At 27.1% G+C, this 14,076-nt stretch overlaps 1 protein-coding gene across 1 annotated transcript in view; it reads left to right on the top strand.

The window, feature by feature from the left end:
* The first annotated feature begins 401 nt into the window (after positions 1 to 401).
* LOC129969486 (citron Rho-interacting kinase-like) overlaps positions 402 to 14,076 on the top strand; it is an 85,370-nt gene continuing 71,695 nt past the window's right edge. The window contains exons 1-7 of the mRNA XM_056084080.1: positions 402 to 503; positions 1,589 to 1,800; positions 1,976 to 2,151; positions 3,272 to 3,516; positions 5,861 to 5,954; positions 8,065 to 8,274; positions 12,364 to 12,520. Coding sequence (XP_055940055.1) covers positions 1,599 to 1,800; positions 1,976 to 2,151; positions 3,272 to 3,516; positions 5,861 to 5,954; positions 8,065 to 8,274; positions 12,364 to 12,520 — 1,084 coding nt within the window. The 5' untranslated portion in view covers positions 402 to 503; positions 1,589 to 1,598. The remainder of the gene's footprint in view (positions 504 to 1,588; positions 1,801 to 1,975; positions 2,152 to 3,271; positions 3,517 to 5,860; positions 5,955 to 8,064; positions 8,275 to 12,363; positions 12,521 to 14,076) is intronic.

Genomic DNA, 14,076 nt, shown 5'->3' with positions numbered 1-14,076 from the left:
TCGGGAGAAGTGAGAGGGATCTTCTTCTGTCCGTTTTGGATACATAGGAGCACTTTGACAGATATTTGAAAAAGCTTCAACTTATAATAGACGATTGATTTGGTCGTGAAAAAGTATTGATAATTCGTAAGATTCTAACTATTATATTTAATTTTAATTTATAAGTGAAAAATTATCAATTTATGAATGAAATTTTGAAAATTCTAGTATATGCGGTCATAAATTTAAGCATAAACTTAATGCCTTCATAATTCCTAAAATATACATTAAAATTTTTTTTTTCACCTATTCATAAAAGAATGGCATGATATTAGTGCAACATTGACGGTGTAGAAATGAAAATGAAATGAAATGAAAAATTTATATGACGTCAAATCTTATTTCATTTTTCAGACTGGCGGTTTATTTGTACTTCCGAAATCCGTTAATGAAACCAAAGATGTATGCATAAGAATGTTTTGTTTTGGTGTCTGTGAAATATTTGTTATTTGGATTTTTAAATAGTATGTATATGTTTCTTTGATTTTTATTGTCTAATCTAGTTTAATATGGTAACGTTTTCTACTTATATTAATGATGGTTTTACATCTTTTTTACACAATTTTCTTTATTCGTAAATAATTACTTAATTCTTATCAACTGTTATAATTCTATTTCTTTTAAATAATTTTGGTTACTTGTTAAGCGCATGATAACTACTACTTTTATCAGATTCTATAATTTTACATTTAAATAGATTATTTTTTAAACCTGTACCCCCCCCCCCAAAAAAAAAAAAACCCATAAAAACTTAGAGATTTATTTAACATAATATATTAACTTTTTAATGTTTGTTTAATAAAAGGAATTCACTTTTTTTTTTTTCACTTGATACTTCATTCGATTCTTCCAAAGAGTTTTGGTGGATAACCAGTTATTCATTTTAGCTGAAATATTGTCAGCAATAATCTAGAATTTAACTCATGCCATTTAATGAAAAAAAACATTCATATATTACATCATAAATATACTCATTTAAAAATTTCATATAATTTTTTTTTGTCAGATGTAAAGTTAAAACTATCAAATATTAATATGCATGGTAATTTTTAAAAATTTAGGATCTCTTTGTAAAAAATTAAAGATAAATAAAATAAATATTTTATTAGACTTTTTTATCTGTACATTAAACTGTACATATTAAGAAGAAATTATTATTAAATTCTTTGTAGGCCTTTTAAATTTTAAATTCATTAAAATTAAATTAATTGATGATTCATAAACTTTTTGTATTAAATAGCTTTAATTTAGGGGTTATTCTTTTGGCCATTTTTTCATTTAAATATATATTTTTTAAATTTTAAAGTAACATATAATTTATTCTTTTCTGGCAGATGAAAGATAAACTATGAAATTTTGATGAAGAATGATGAACTTTTTAATTTTTTTGATCAAGAATTTAATTTATTCCAAAATAAATTGTTAAAATTATTTTCAAGCAATTTGCTAATTTTTAAAAACATCAAATTTAGAATTATGGTACATTAAATATTTACATGTTTAGTATCATAGAACTTTTCTTATTTTTAATGTTCATTGTTTTTTTCAGAGTGTTTATCATGGCTGATCAAGTTCAGGAATCAATTGCTACTCGTTTTATGAGACTGAATCAGTTGATTCTTGGGAAATCTAATTATAATCTCCCCAAAAAGTATTTGATACACAGAGATGGATTACTTGATATTTTATTTGCTTTGTATGAGGAGTGCAATGTGGACTATTTACGTAAAGATAAACACATTGCAGCTTTTGTTGATAAATGTAAGTATATATTTTATAATTGAGCATAAATGTATTTCATAATGGATTTTGTTATAAACTAAAATGTAACAACAAGTTATAATTATAACAACTAGAATTTTATAATTTTAATCCCTGATATTAATGATTAGTTATTAATATTTTTCTTCCTTTTTTTTTTTCTTTTTTCAAACAGTTAAAGACTTAATGATTGAATTAAAATCCATTCGTGTAAATCTCCGAGATTTTGAAGTGAAAAAGATAATTGGAAGAGGTCATTTTGGTGAAGTACAAGTAGTAAGAGAGAAAGCCACTGGAGATGTATATGCCATGAAAGTTCTACGCAAGCAAGAAACACTTTCACAGCAAAATGTAAAATTTTTCTTCTTGCATTTCTTTTTTAACAAATAAAACAATACTTCGTTTCAGAAATTATTTATTTTTATATTTGAATTCTAATTTCATTTATGCATTGCATATTTTAAAATCTTTCATAAATTTTATTTTACTGATTTTTTTCATAAGATTTTTTTTATAATATTTACTGCAGTACTAAATGAATGATATGACATAAGACTTTAGTGTAGATACCTCACACATATAATGAAATAAAGTGAAATGGGTTCTAATTTTTGTGCTATTAATTACTATTGATATAAATTATTGTATTTCTTCATTTTTTAAAACAATTTAACAATTTTTTGTCATTAAAAATAAAATTTTAATGCATTTTTTAATAATTTTTTTTGTGTATGTTTTTAAGTTGAAAATTATACTACATAAATCACTGATATGTGTGCAGATGTGAATAAAATAAATATTTAACAATCAACTGATAGATGGCCTAAAATTTCTCAGCTGTTTTTCAGTTAAGTGTATATGTGGTTATTTATTTCTTCTTCTTAGGATAGGATGAACTAAATAAAACTAATCTTGTGACTTTATTCACATTGTATCTTAACATTTTTTGTCAATGATTTGCTTATTTTTTAGTTTGATTTTCCAGTGGCAGTTATTGTACATCATATATTCCATGTTTTATAGGGTACCTCATCATTTGTAATATGAATTTAACTTGTTAAAATTTTCAGTTGTAGAGGATTTCGGAATTTGTTTTTTATAAAGTTATCTTTAATAACAACATTTTTTCATATTTGGAATTTGTTTTTTATCATTTGCTAGCATTGAGCAATTTGAAATTTCATGAAATAGATGTAAAAATCAAAATACATTTATTAAGATTTTTATGTTTTAATTCTTTAGAAATTATTTCTAGATTTTATATAATATCTGATGTGTTTTTAAAATCTTGCAGAAAATTGGACTGTGAACTTATAAAAATTGATATGTTAAAATCTAAGGGATATTTTTATTTACTTCCATTTTAAATTCTTTTAATATAATTATTTTTGCTTGTTCTCGTATTTCTTTAGTAGTACATTGCACTGTGCTTTAACATTTAACTTATGATTAATGAAACTTTTAATTATAGATGGCATTTTATGAAGAAGAAAGAGATATTATGGCTAAGACCACAAGTCCTTGGTTAACTAAATTGCAGTATGCATTTCAAGACAATCAACACTTGTATTTAATCATGGAGTTTCATCCTGGTGGTGATATGCTATCCTTGCTTGAAAAATATGATAATGTTCTACCTGAAGAAATGAGCCAATTTTATTTGGCTGAGTTAGTGTTAGCTATACATAGTCTTCATTCTATGGGATATGTTCATAGGTAAGGACATATAATATTATGTTATGCATGATCACCATAACAGGGTTGCCATGCCACTCAGAGATCAGGGAAATTGTCCAAAAACTGGGAAAATGCAGTGAAATTTGAAAATTTTCATACAAACAGGGAATTTTAAGTTTCTTAATTATTTTTTCTCCAAAAAATACCAATCTGTAAAGATTGCAAGAATAAAAGATCGAAGTCATAGTTTCCGAAAGCAAAACAATACCATTTGCAATTCTGTAATGCGAAACACCTTTTTTCTCTCTCCCCTTTTATTTTTCTGTATAATCATTCGAGTTCTGATTTGCGACATCTGTTCTTTTTCCATGAAATGCCCGAATTGGAGCTAATGGGCATGCACAAGACTGTTGTAACTGTATGAAAGAATAGAATACATTTCTCTGGTGGGATTAGCAACATTCAACCTGCAGAAACATTGCAGTGATGTTTAGTCCACCATATTTGAGTTTATTGAATGGTTTGTTTATTATTTGAGAAACTGTGAACTTATTTAAAATAGATTAGAGAATACTTTTAAATCAATTAGTTGCCGAAAATCTGTATGTAATACCAGTAGAACAGATTAAAAAAATCAATCAAGAAATTCCACAAAATCAATTTGTTGTGCATTGCTTGTTTTGTAATTAGATAATAAGCTTAAGTAATATGAGAAAACATACTTACTAATCATGCCAAAAGAGGGAAACATACAAAACTTGTGTAGCAGTGCAAAAGAATTATCTTTAATACTGGACTTAGTGTGTAAAAGAAATGACTTGTCAAATTCAAAAACATTAGACTTAATGTATGAAAATAAACCGATTTCGAGCTTTTTAATTCAATAATAATAATTTAAAGTTGAATTTTTATTGGCATTAAAATTTGTTGTATTACATTTGTCCTTTAATTCATTCAATGATATGTCGGATATATTTTCACTTATGTTCACTGAAAGTGAAACGGCTAAAAAATATACGCTAGGCAGTCCAGAAATGAACTTTATTTGTTACAGATTCGGTCTATTAGCTTAACTGAAAAACATAAGGAAACAAACATTGTAGACAAACTAGAGAGAAAAAAGGAGCTAAACTTAAGAGATAGTTTTTACTCTACTGAAATCTTTAAATAAACTAGATGAAAAAACAGAAGAAAATAGAGATTTTCAATGCATAGTAGAATCAAATAGTTTTGTTTGATACTGCTATTCATGGAAGAATTTTGTTTGTCTCATAGCTGAAACTTTAATGGAACAATTTAAAATATTTTAATTTCGCATTGTTTCTATTCATTTCTCTAAATGTAAATAAAGATTTCTTAATTTGTATCTATCTCTTGCTTCCAAACTCCCCTCATTCTGACAAGCACTGGTCAAAAATAAAATTGTGTTATTCTTATAAATTAACATTTTAAAATGAATTTAGTTTCATTTAAATTTTGAGTGTTTGTGAAATCAGAATCCTTAATATTTTGTGTGAAATTAGCATTTAGTAATTATTGTGTTGTGGCTAACAATAAAGGCATTTGCGTAGTGATCTTAGAAACCTACTTTAAGTTGCAAATATTTGTTTTTAACTTAAGTTGAGCATAACGACTTAAGAGCCTTTAGTGCTCTTCCCATAAGTATTTAGAAGGGAAGAGCAAGAAAGCTGTTTTGCATTTGTATATTAAATAATGAAAATGTTTTATTTAAATTCATTATTTGTATTTTTATATTAAAAGCAGTAATTTTATGGACCTTAGAATTTTTTAGATAGAAAGGTCTTTGAAAGTTCTAAAGTTGTTGAATTTTTTTCTTAAGAGTTAGGAGCCCTTTTCAAGTGATGTAGAGAATAAAATTATGATTTTTATACAATTTTAGTAATTTTGAGAAATATTTTTTAGTTATTAACTCATGAAAGGATTTGATTTTTTAATTGCTGAATTATGTGGTTTGCAATATGAATGCCAATAATAATTTTGTTTGTGAATTATTGTGATATTTTTTCCAAAAATTCTGTGCCCTCAATTCATTGCATTTCTTTTTTTAGTCTTTTCTCTTGTTTTTGTTCCTAGAAACAGAAATAGGTTTTTCGATATTTTATTTCCATAATTTGTGTTCATATTGTAAATTTCAGTTTTTGTTTCATTTATATGGTATACATTTTAAAAATTCATTTTCTATGTTGATAGACATCACAAAAATAAGTGACATTTGAAAAGTTAGAAATATGTTATAACTTCTACATGGTCATTCATAGCATTCTATATGGCACCAAATTGAGTTGTCATTGCAGTTGCATCTTTATAAAAATTAAATGAAATTTAATTATTTATGCATGTTAATTCAATTTTTCTTCTGCAGAGATATAAAGCCTGATAATATTTTAATTGATCGAACTGGGCATATCAAGCTTGCAGATTTTGGCTCTTCTTCAAAACTTAATACTCATAAACTGGTAAGCATTTGTTTCATAATCATATTATGTTAGAAGTAAATTTGTATCAATATATTAATTATTGTAATGAAACAAAGGAATGCTTATTTGATAATGCAAATACTATATAACCTCAAATTAATGCCATTCAAGGGATCAGTAAGAAATCAATGCTATATGTAGGAAAATGCCAAATTGGGGTATGACAAAAACAAAATACTTACCATGGAATAAAAACTAATTTAGGTTACATACAATTGATTTCTGCTTTCAGGGTTTGGACATCAGTTTCTAAAATTCTTTTTAGAGAAATCTGCTATTTTATGTTGTCTTGTTTTTATTATCACATTTGCAATAGATATGAATTTTTAGTAAACTTTGATCTTGGCCTTCACTATTCGAAAGGAATGTTTTTAATATTTACAAAGATTGGATGACTTTTTTTTGCAGAAGGAATTCCATATCATTCATTATCATTTTTGTCACCTCTGAAACTATCTGATTCTGTGCTATCAAATAATTTAGAATCTGAATCTCTGATGTAAGGACATTTATGTTGCACGTTACATTATCCTCAAAGTCATATGAAAGCAGAAATAACTCTTTTCTTTCATTAGAATTTTCATTCTCGAATTCATCGCCTGTGACCTCCAGCAAACTACCTTTTGCAAAAAAACTTATTACAAAACTACATTATTTATCTTTTACAAAAAAAAAAAAAAAAAAAAAACTCTTATTACAACTAAGACATATTTACTCCTGACTCTCACCCATGCTGAAGAAATCATATGAAACACTTCTAATACATTTATCAACTATTTTTTATCTGCAGATTCTAAACATAGAAGAGTATTTTTTAGAAGTTGGTTGCAAATTGAATCATATAATCCTCAGATTTCTAGTTTGAGCTTTGTTTGTGCAATCAGCATGGAGAAATTCCACTCGTATATTATTTAACTTTAATTCTCAATATGTGCATGCACATTGATCACTGAACTAAAGAATTTCACATTTCTGTGAGAACATTTTTCTATCCAATTTGTGAAGGTATTTTAAAAAATTTCATGTCATTCAAGATATTTTTATTTGAGATAGGTTCGGTTCAAAAGTTAAGATTCTTGAAACACTTTGATTTTTTTTTTTTTTCCTACAACTAGTAGCATTTTTACTCCCATCTGAATCTGAGCATAGTAAAACAGTAACCACAATTATGATAATTTCTATTGTGACAGTTTTCACATGTTGTTGTAAAAATCATACCAGGAAGAAGTTTGGAAAACAATTCTAACTTGTTGTTGAAATGTCTTTACTTGAATAGTGTTATATCAAGAACAATAATATTTTTTCCATCCTCATTTGGACAGTCTCAGAATCTACTGAAACCTATTCACTATAAACAAACTTGTAGGACAAATTGAAAATGCTTTGTTCACTGATTTGAAGTTAAGAATTATAAAATTCTTTGTTTAGATGCAATTTCTGTGGCTTTTTGTTTTAAAACAGGACCATTTATAGGAGTGTTGCTGTTTTCTAAGACTGAGAAGTCAGTATTGGTTTTATTGGATCACTAACGATTTTGCTATAAAGACGGAATTAATGGGAAGAATTCAATAAAAGAAAGATTGTAAAGATTAAATGTTTTATTGTAATATTGGTGCAATTTTATATCAACTGCTACTAAAACAGAACTTTTGCAGTTACAAAATTTAAATAATCCACATTAAATAATTTTCATGTTACAAGTGGTGTGAATGTGGGAAATGTCAACATGCATGTAAGTAAAAAATATGTTTCAAAGTGTTTTAATTGTGTTTATTTATTTTAAAATAGAATTCTATCTCATAATTTCAAGCTAAAATCCAATCAAAAAGACTTATAGTGTGCTCAAAAATTTAAAATTATCAAAATATGAGACAAAATTAAGTCAAACATAAAAAAAAAAAAAAAAAAAAAAAAAAAAAAAATTGCAACAACTCTAAAGTTTATGAAATTTGCCAGCACTTTATATGTATTTTAATATGATTGGGGGAATATTTTACTGATCTATAAGAATATAATTTATGATGCTTCTCTTTTTTTTTATGAAAAAATTTTCTGTAAAACACTACTTTTTATTTTTGAAAAAAAATAGGTTACCAGCAGTATGCCTGTTGGTACACCAGATTATGTTGCACCAGAAGTTTTAACAGCCATGAATGCTGGACCAGCATCAAGCAAAAGTTATGGAATTGAATGTGATTGGTGGTCATTGGGCATTGTTGCTTATGAAATGGTATTTGGTTCAACTCCTTTTACTAGTGACACTGTTTTAGTCACTTACAATAACATAATGAATTTTAAGGTAAATATCTTTTTTCTGTCATACTTTCTATTTATTTGTGTTTGAAAAAGTATGTTTTACTTATATTTGAAGAAGCACATGAAGAATTATTAAATAAAATATGCATTTTCTGTTCTAAATGTTTGCTTTTTAGCAGAGGCGGCGGCAGAGATTTGCTGACGGGGAGGCAAGACAGTGCCGACAGGGGGGCAGCACAATATCTCTCATTTGGCTTCAAAATAACTCATAATAATTAATTTTACATTTAATTAAAGAAAATCAAGTGTTATTTAGCTTCTTTTTAATTCAGATGGTGATCCTTTCTTTCATTGCTAAATCTTTACAAAGGAATTTGTAAAAAAAATGTTCTTGGTTTCTTTTAATGACCATAAAAAAATTGTCAATATTTGAGTCTATTTCTTTATGAGACTGTTGAGATTTAATTTCTCTGAGATCTAAAATTAGAAAAAATGTGTTATGTTCCTTTCTAGATTGATGAATAGATAAACACAGATTGAGCCAGAATGTGTCATGCTAAATGAGCAAATGCATGCTCTTATTTTATATCAGAAGCTATATAAAATAAATGTTCAAAGAAAAGTTTTAGAAAAGGAACTTTTTCAGAACAAATTCTAAAACAATAAATCAAAAATATTCGGTTTTCACAAAAAAAAAATTAAAAAAAAAAAATCGATTTTTTTAGTGTAGTTTCCCCTACCTAAAATATTTGTTAAATCAGGATTGCAGCAACGAGTGGGAATTCAGATGGGTTTTGAATCCAAGAATAATAAGTGTGCAACAAAAATACAACAAATTACATTTAATGCACCAAAAATTTACTATAGTTCTGACACGATCGATATAGAATGCAGAAAAGATACAATGATGTTATTTCTTAAGAATACTGGAGAAAATATTTTTTAAATATATGTACAAACTTATTATTTTATGTAAGACATGAAAAATATTCAAAAATATAAAAAAACAGACTGCTTAAACATTAGATCTCCCATGTATTTATTTTTCAATATATATTTAGGCTTAAAAAACTAGTAAATTTTATTAAGAAACAATTTGATTTTGAATATGAATTCCCCTATCTTCATTTTTAGGCATGCGTTCTTATGGTTAAGTACTTTTTAATTCAAAGTTATTGCGAGCTAATATTTCTCCCAAAAAGTGAGTTTTATCCCTTCAATTGCATGCATTGGTTTTTCTTAACCTCTTCGTATACAATGATGAATCTGATTCGCTATGGAATTACTAAATTTTTAACTTTAAATCTGCAATGAAGGGAAAGTATTAAGTAATTTAAAATGCAAAAATCAATTGAAAACACATCATTACCTCAAATGACCTTATATTATTGCAGGGCTTAAAATAACTATGGATAACAATAATTATCCCATATAAGATCTGCCATCTGATTAGCAAGTTAAGTAAATTTGTATGTCAAGGGGTTAATGTGTTATATATGAATATTCTATGAATAACAATTTTAATCATCCTTTTATCAAGGCATTTTTATATAAAGTCTGTTAAAAATTTAGAAACATCTGAAATCAAATAGTTTTTGATGCAAATAGTAATTGAAAGAAAAAAAAAATGATATGTTCACTGATTACATAGTTATAATATTGAATGCAAAGATTGAATAATTTAGGAAGCAATTTATTTAACAAATTTAGTGCTTACTTGGTTAAACTCTTTTAGTGTAGCTAAAAAGCTACCATATTGCATTTTTTTTTTGTCAGTTGTAGTTTGCCCCCCTGCTACTGCCACCTCTGCTTTTTAGTTAAGAATATTCTTTTTTTATTAGAGCTAAATTTTCTCTAATTTAATATAATTTATAAAATGTAAGTTTTATTTTGATTTTATAGTGAAAAAAAAAAGAGATTATAATTCTTTTGACTATGAATGACATATTTATGTTGGTACAATAACAAATAGTACTATCTGTAAAGATTGATTTTGAGAAATTCTTGATGTAGCTGGAAGAAAGGGGATACCAACTCTAGTGGCATCCTCACCATTTGATCACAACTCAGAATTATGTAATTCATCCCAAATTAGCTCTTGTGTTTCTTCAAAATGTGATATAAATATAATTAAATTAATTTAAGGACTCCTAATGATTAGATTTTAAAGTTACAATGACTTGATATAATTAATAAACTAAGATAAGGTAAGGTAAGGACCAAGCCTCATTTGTTGTGGTTTTTTTTCAGATAAAATTTCATTTTTTCAACTTCATTCATGTTTCCTTTTTACTGCTGAGACTACTGCAGCTTTGCATGTTTTATTAGAGATTTTAAATAGATGTAGTGGAAGCTATATTATTTATACTCATTCTTTAAGTGTTTTCAGTCTTTAAAATCACTTCAAAATCATACTTACACAATTATTTTAGAGATTTTAGACATATTATAAGACTCTCTCTTGAGGCTTTAGAGTTTTATTCTGCTAGATAACATCCCATGTTGGAATATATAGTAATGAGCAGGCTCGTAAGAGTGTCAAATCCGCAACTTTTTTTAGAAACGCCCATATTCTGATTTGAAGAAAGAGGCTAAATGTTGTCTTTATATCAACTGGCAAACTCAATTGGACTCGGAAACTCTAAACAAACTTCATACTTATAAGCATATCATAGAAAATTAACCTTCTTTAAATAATTGAAAACCTGACACAGTTTTAACTAGTCTGAGAACTGGTTACACTAGATTCTTCACATATAAACATCTATTATTAAATGATCGAACGCCGATGTGTCTGCATTGTGACTGTGGAGCAACAGTTTATCATATCCTTATTGAATGTCCATATTTTAATGCTCAGTGCTTGTTTTACTTCAAAACAACAGCAATAACTTTGCTATTGTAGCTTGACAGACACCCCATATGAGAACCTTTCTGTGTTTTTAAAATCTATAGAATTTTATTCCTTAATTTAACGAGACACAATCATTGCTTCGTTGTAACATTTTGTAACTTATCATCATTTTACCAATTGTTATTTTTGCATCATTTTAATAGAAACTGTTTTTATTAAGCTTTGAACTAGAAACGAATTTGTTTGGTGCAGTATGACCATATTTGTTCTTGTGCCATAAAACATCAAACCAAATCAAGCCAAGCCAAGTCTCCAGTTCATAAAGGAGTATAAGGATTAGATAGTAGATGATTCGAAAAAAGTCTTGTGGTTTGCAGAAAGGCATTTTCAATTATACTATGCAGATAGCAGAGTGCATGTTGGAAATTAAGATTTTTATCGTCATGCAAATTTTTTTATATTCCTTATAAACATGACATTCATGCTCTAAGTTTTTGATTGGTTGCAACTTCGTGCACAAGTATTTATATTGCATTTTAATGGACTTAATGGAGCTAGTTTTTTTATTAATTCATTCTTAGCTAGTTTACTTATGTAATACCAATAGTAATACCAACAACATCTGAATCCTCAAAGATATTTAAACAGATCTACAGATCAAGTACATCCTATTATGCTAATGCTGTACCCTGCTGGGGATAGATTTTTCCAGCAAGACAATGTTCGTTATCTGAAAGCAAGTTACTTCTGCAAATGGTTCAAAGAGCATGGCAGAGACTTTACATAACTTCAGATCTTAATCTAATTGAGAATCTGCAGGGTGAGATAAAACAGGGCATCAGGCAATTGGATACAATACCATCAAATCTTAAGGAATTGAAAGGTGTAGTTCTTTGGATATGATTTGAAATTTCGCATACCATTTACCAATATCGCATAGAGTACATGACGAGAATAATCCATGTAATATTAAGGGCAAAAGATGGTCCAACAATGTAGTGAGGAGATGGTCATAATAATTTGGCCTCTCAGTATGTGTGTGTAGTAACCTTATAGTTGTATAGTTTATGAATTACGACAGCATGCATAATAGCTTAGAAATAATTTTTAGTAGTGGTTGATTTTTAGCTGACATTTGCATTTTAGCAAAAGTGTGTTGCATGTAAATTTGGCTTATGAATATATGTTGGTAATGATTTTATTGAATTGTATCAAAATGTATAATTAAGATAACCCTGAAAAATTATTTAAGTAAATTATGCATTATTTTATTTTCAGAATGCATTGAAGTTCCCACCTGAAGCTTCAGAAGTATCAAATGAAATGACTGATTTGATTAAGAATTTACTTGAAGAGCCTCTGAAACGCTTAAGTTATGACAAATTAATTGTACATCCTTTATTTACAGATATTGATTGGAATAACATACGTCATAGTAAGCATAATTATTATAAAATATTTAGGAAATAATATATATTTTTAATTTCTGAAATTTAAAAATTGCCAGCAGCAATTTTGTAAACGTTAACCAAACACAAATCCTCTCTTGAATGAAATGCATATAGAATGAATGTTTATAACGATATTGCCTATAAAGATAACTACTCCAGCATGGTTTTTTTCATTTGGTCTCAGCAAAATTCTTATTTATTCAATGTATTTTAAACCTGTGTACAATGGTGGTTATCATTTTTTTTGTCTGTGCTTGTGTACAATGATCTTTTCTCTTTTGAAAGCTGATTAACATAGAGCCCAATTTTTTAATTGAAAAATATCATTCCATTGTCCAGAATTTGAGATAATAAGATTTGCCTCTCTGTTCAGGTGTTGACTCTTCCACTGTTTTGACTCTTTTGTAGTAGGGAGATTAAGGGAAGCAGTGGGTGTAATGATTGAAATATGTGCATGTTTTTGTTTATGGAATACATAATTTATAAATCAATGACTGTTAGCCCATAAAATGTCAAATCTTTGTAGTTCCTGCCTCCTTGTCAATTCATTTGCTTTTTCAATTCAATCTAACCCCTCAATTGTGGATGAGAAGTATTTTCCTTAATTTTTTCGGGGATTATTTTAGACAGGAGAGATTGAGGGAAGGAAGGGGGTGCTCTTTTTGCAAGTGGTCATTGTTGAAACTTATTTGTAGATGATATATTGCTCACTCTGGACTGGCCATGTTTTTCTTCCCATTCATTTTTTATGTGTTAAAGTGATGGCAAAGCGTAACACATTGGCATTTGAAGAATACTTAAAATTCATCTCATAAATTAAGGATGGAAGCAAGTTGATGTTGCAAAAAATAGATTATTTTGTTGTCAACAATAATTATTATTTCTTTTAAAGAAAGATTATTGAAGATGCTGTGGGAGAAAATGTAAAATGAATGTTAAATGATTTAAAAAAAGATTTAAAGTTAAAAAAAGATTTAAAAGTGCTGTGAAGGATAACAATTACAAAACTACACTAAAACGGTTCCATAAGATGAGAAAGCAAAATGAACCCTTTAATGGGACAAGGATTTCTGAAAAGTCAAAATTTGTGACTTTGCTAGGTTACTAGGTAAAAATTTTTTTTTTAAATAAAACATTAAAAATTTTTTTTTTAAATAAAACATTAAAAAATTTTTTTTTTATGAAATAAATTTACACGTCTTTTTTTTAAAAATCTACTTTTATATTTAATTATGGTTAGAAAATTTTTTATTTTAAAGTTCTTATGATATGAAGTAAATTGTTAACCTCGCTATAACAATGTTTATTTAGATCCTAACAATATCATTATATACAGGTTTCACTTTAGTTATATTTATAGAGGGTTTATGAGTTTATCAGAACTTAAGAGAGTTCAAATTAATTGCTGATTCATGTTGTGTTTTTGCTATCCTATATATTGAGAAAAAAAATTACTTCTTTTTTTTTTGTACTTAAAAAATTTCTTTGTTGCATTTGTTTGTAGCATTAATTTGGCTTATTCACGTCATTAATTGACATT

Source organism: Argiope bruennichi, chromosome 5 (genome assembly GCF_947563725.1).
Source record: "Argiope bruennichi chromosome 5, qqArgBrue1.1, whole genome shotgun sequence".
Classification (NCBI taxonomy): Eukaryota; Metazoa; Arthropoda; class Arachnida; order Araneae; family Araneidae; genus Argiope; species Argiope bruennichi.
This window is presented reverse-complemented; position numbering and strand designations above follow the sequence as displayed.